This window comes from Morus notabilis, unplaced genomic scaffold (assembly GCF_000414095.1).
Source record: "Morus notabilis unplaced genomic scaffold, ASM41409v2 Scaffold60, whole genome shotgun sequence".
Classification (NCBI taxonomy): Eukaryota; Viridiplantae; Streptophyta; class Magnoliopsida; order Rosales; family Moraceae; genus Morus; species Morus notabilis.
In genome coordinates this window covers 44639-47175 of record NW_010362180.1, presented here as the reverse complement: position 1 = coordinate 47175, position 2537 = coordinate 44639, and the positions used below count along the sequence as shown (strand labels likewise).

Below are 2537 nucleotides of genomic sequence, written 5' to 3'. Positions count from 1 at the left end.
TTTTTTTTTTTTAAAGCTATTTTATGTCAATATCTATGCAGAAGATAGATCAGAGCAGGGATTCCCTGAAATAAAAGGAATTGACCTAAACTATAGATGAAAGTTAAATAGAATTACAGAAAGCCCAGGCTATTTTGCCCATTTCCACCTATCTCCAAATGAAAACTTACATTTAACATATTATATTTAGTCACTTCTTGGTGACTTGAGGTGACACTAATTTGGTATAATTAGACAGACAATTTGGGACAAATTGTGTGTTAATCATCAAGCGGAGTGTCAAATATTGTTTTCCTCTTCTTTTGATGAATGCTTTATCGCCTCACTAATTAGGATGCTTTGAGGATAATTCTTAGGCCGCCTAATAGACATGTTTCCCTCCATTTCGTATGATCTAATAATCACTCGTGCTAATTTGCTTTTCTATGGGACATTAAATAAAGATGGTCCGGTAAGACTCCATTAAAATTGATCCTGTGTGGAACGAACGAGAGAGAGCGACCCCCCCACGTGGACTCTCTCTTTTTTTTTTTTTTTTTTTTTTTTTTTCTTTTAATTTTGTAAATGAATATTTAGCCCAATTTATTTATTTTTCTAATACGTCCCTGTTTGGATATTTCAAGATTTCACTAATCATGAACACAGTGTGAGTTAATATATGCTAGTTTACCAAGTTGGAAATGTTCATTTTTAGGTCTCTTGGTGGGAGTCCTTTTACTCTTTAGACCAAGTAGGACACTTTGCTCTTTTAGACCAGTCTTTAGAGAAAGTACTCATGTTGTGAATTTTAATTTATTTTGCTTTCTGATTAATTTTCTGAAAGAAAAGGGTGATGATTTTGGAATCTCTTCTGATGTTGAACATCAAAATCTACCACTTATCTTCAAAGTGGAAATTATCCTTTCTTTTTTTTTTATGACGAGGAGGACATTATTAGGGGAGTTTCAGATTAAGATGGTTTTATATTTTTGTTTTGCATTTTTGTTATTGTTTTCTTTCTTTTTTTTTTTTTTTTTGAAACGTTTTTTTTTCTTTTCAATTACTCTTTTTTTTTTTTTTTTGGTTAATTCTTTTCAATTAGTCTAATACCTCTTACTTTCGGCCAATGTCCATTAAAAGTGCAGTATAACCTGGACAGTTATTTGCCGCAAGAAAATGTATAGATATTTTCCACACCCAAAAATCACGTCTGTTCTATATCTTGGCGACTGATTAAACAGTCCATCACATCTCTTAATGGAAAAAGAAGGAAAAAAGGGCCCACAAACACCACAACAACTTGATGGGGAAAATAGCAGGAAAAAAGAAAAGAAAAAAGAAACTAGATGGGAAAAAGAAAAAGAAAAACAGAGAGAGAGAGAGAGAGAAATGTACTCACAAGTGATTTTGTTTGTTCCTTCGTATGAAATTTACTTATTAAAACACAGATCTTACACAATAAACATTCGAGGTCTTTGAACTTTTGCCGCTCATAAGTGTATTTGGCATTAAAACTTAATATATATATATATATATATGAAGAAAAATACACCCCAAGGAAAATGGTAACAACTCACAAATCTGGTTACAGTCTAGTCATTATCATGGACGTTTAGTAAGACGATTCATACTATGATTTGAATCATAGTTCATAGTTCGTTATAGTGTTTTCTCTCACAAAAAATACACATAAATTAAAAATGATTCTAATACCATGATTCTAATTTATGAACCAAACGTCAATACTTGAAACAAGGGTATTCTGAAAAATTCAAGTTAATTACCATATAGATTTAAGAATGAACTATAAGGAACGTTCTATACGAATTTTAAGCACTTGATCATAACATAAAAGTGATCTTCTTAATTTGTTGTAAGAAGTTTGAGTTTCCAAATTATTTGTTCTTCCCCTAATGAAAGTCCAATAAAAATTATCCCAAATTCTTTATTAATTATATTGTGGTTACAGGAACTCTTTTTCTTCCCATGAGCTACCTAAACCTTATTCAACCCTCCACAAAACCCATTCTTTTAAAGCACAACCATGCCATCTTTACATGTTTTTGCACTTGTTTGTCACATTATTTATACAAACATCTTCTTTTCATTCCCATCAAAAGACCAAAAAAAAAAAAAAGAAAAGAAAGAAAGTACCATACTGACCCCACATATGACAAGGTTTGTATATCCTAGCTTCTTTATTTCCCTGGTTGCGAGCGAGTAAGCATCAATTCAAACATTTTAATCTTTGCTTCATTAGTCCCACAATTTCCTTTTTCAGCAAGGCAAAAGAAATTAAATTTGCAATTAGCATATGTTACTTTTTTTTTTTTTTTTTGGGTTCTAAATTGGTTAAACTTGATTTTTAATATTTAGGATGCAAAGAAATAGTACTAGTGCTGGAGCCCAACCAGCCTGTGCGGCATGTAAACACCAAAGGAAGAAATGTCACCAAAGCTGCGTATTGGCGCCCTACTTCCCCGCTGAAAGAAGCCGGGAATTCCACGCGGTCCACAAGGTTTTCGGGGTCAGCAACGTGACCAAGATGGTGAAGAGCG

General features: G+C 32.6%; 1 protein-coding gene across 1 annotated transcript in view; it reads left to right on the top strand.

Moving 5' to 3' along the window:
- Positions 1 to 2149: 2149 nt before the first annotated feature.
- LOC112092179 (LOB domain-containing protein 2) overlaps positions 2150 to 2537 on the top strand; it is a 1428-nt gene continuing 1040 nt past the window's right edge. The window contains exons 1-2 of the mRNA XM_024167612.1: positions 2150 to 2157; positions 2356 to 2527. Of these exons, the coding sequence (XP_024023380.1) occupies positions 2150 to 2157; positions 2356 to 2527 (180 nt within the window). The remainder of the gene's footprint in view (positions 2158 to 2355; positions 2528 to 2537) is intronic.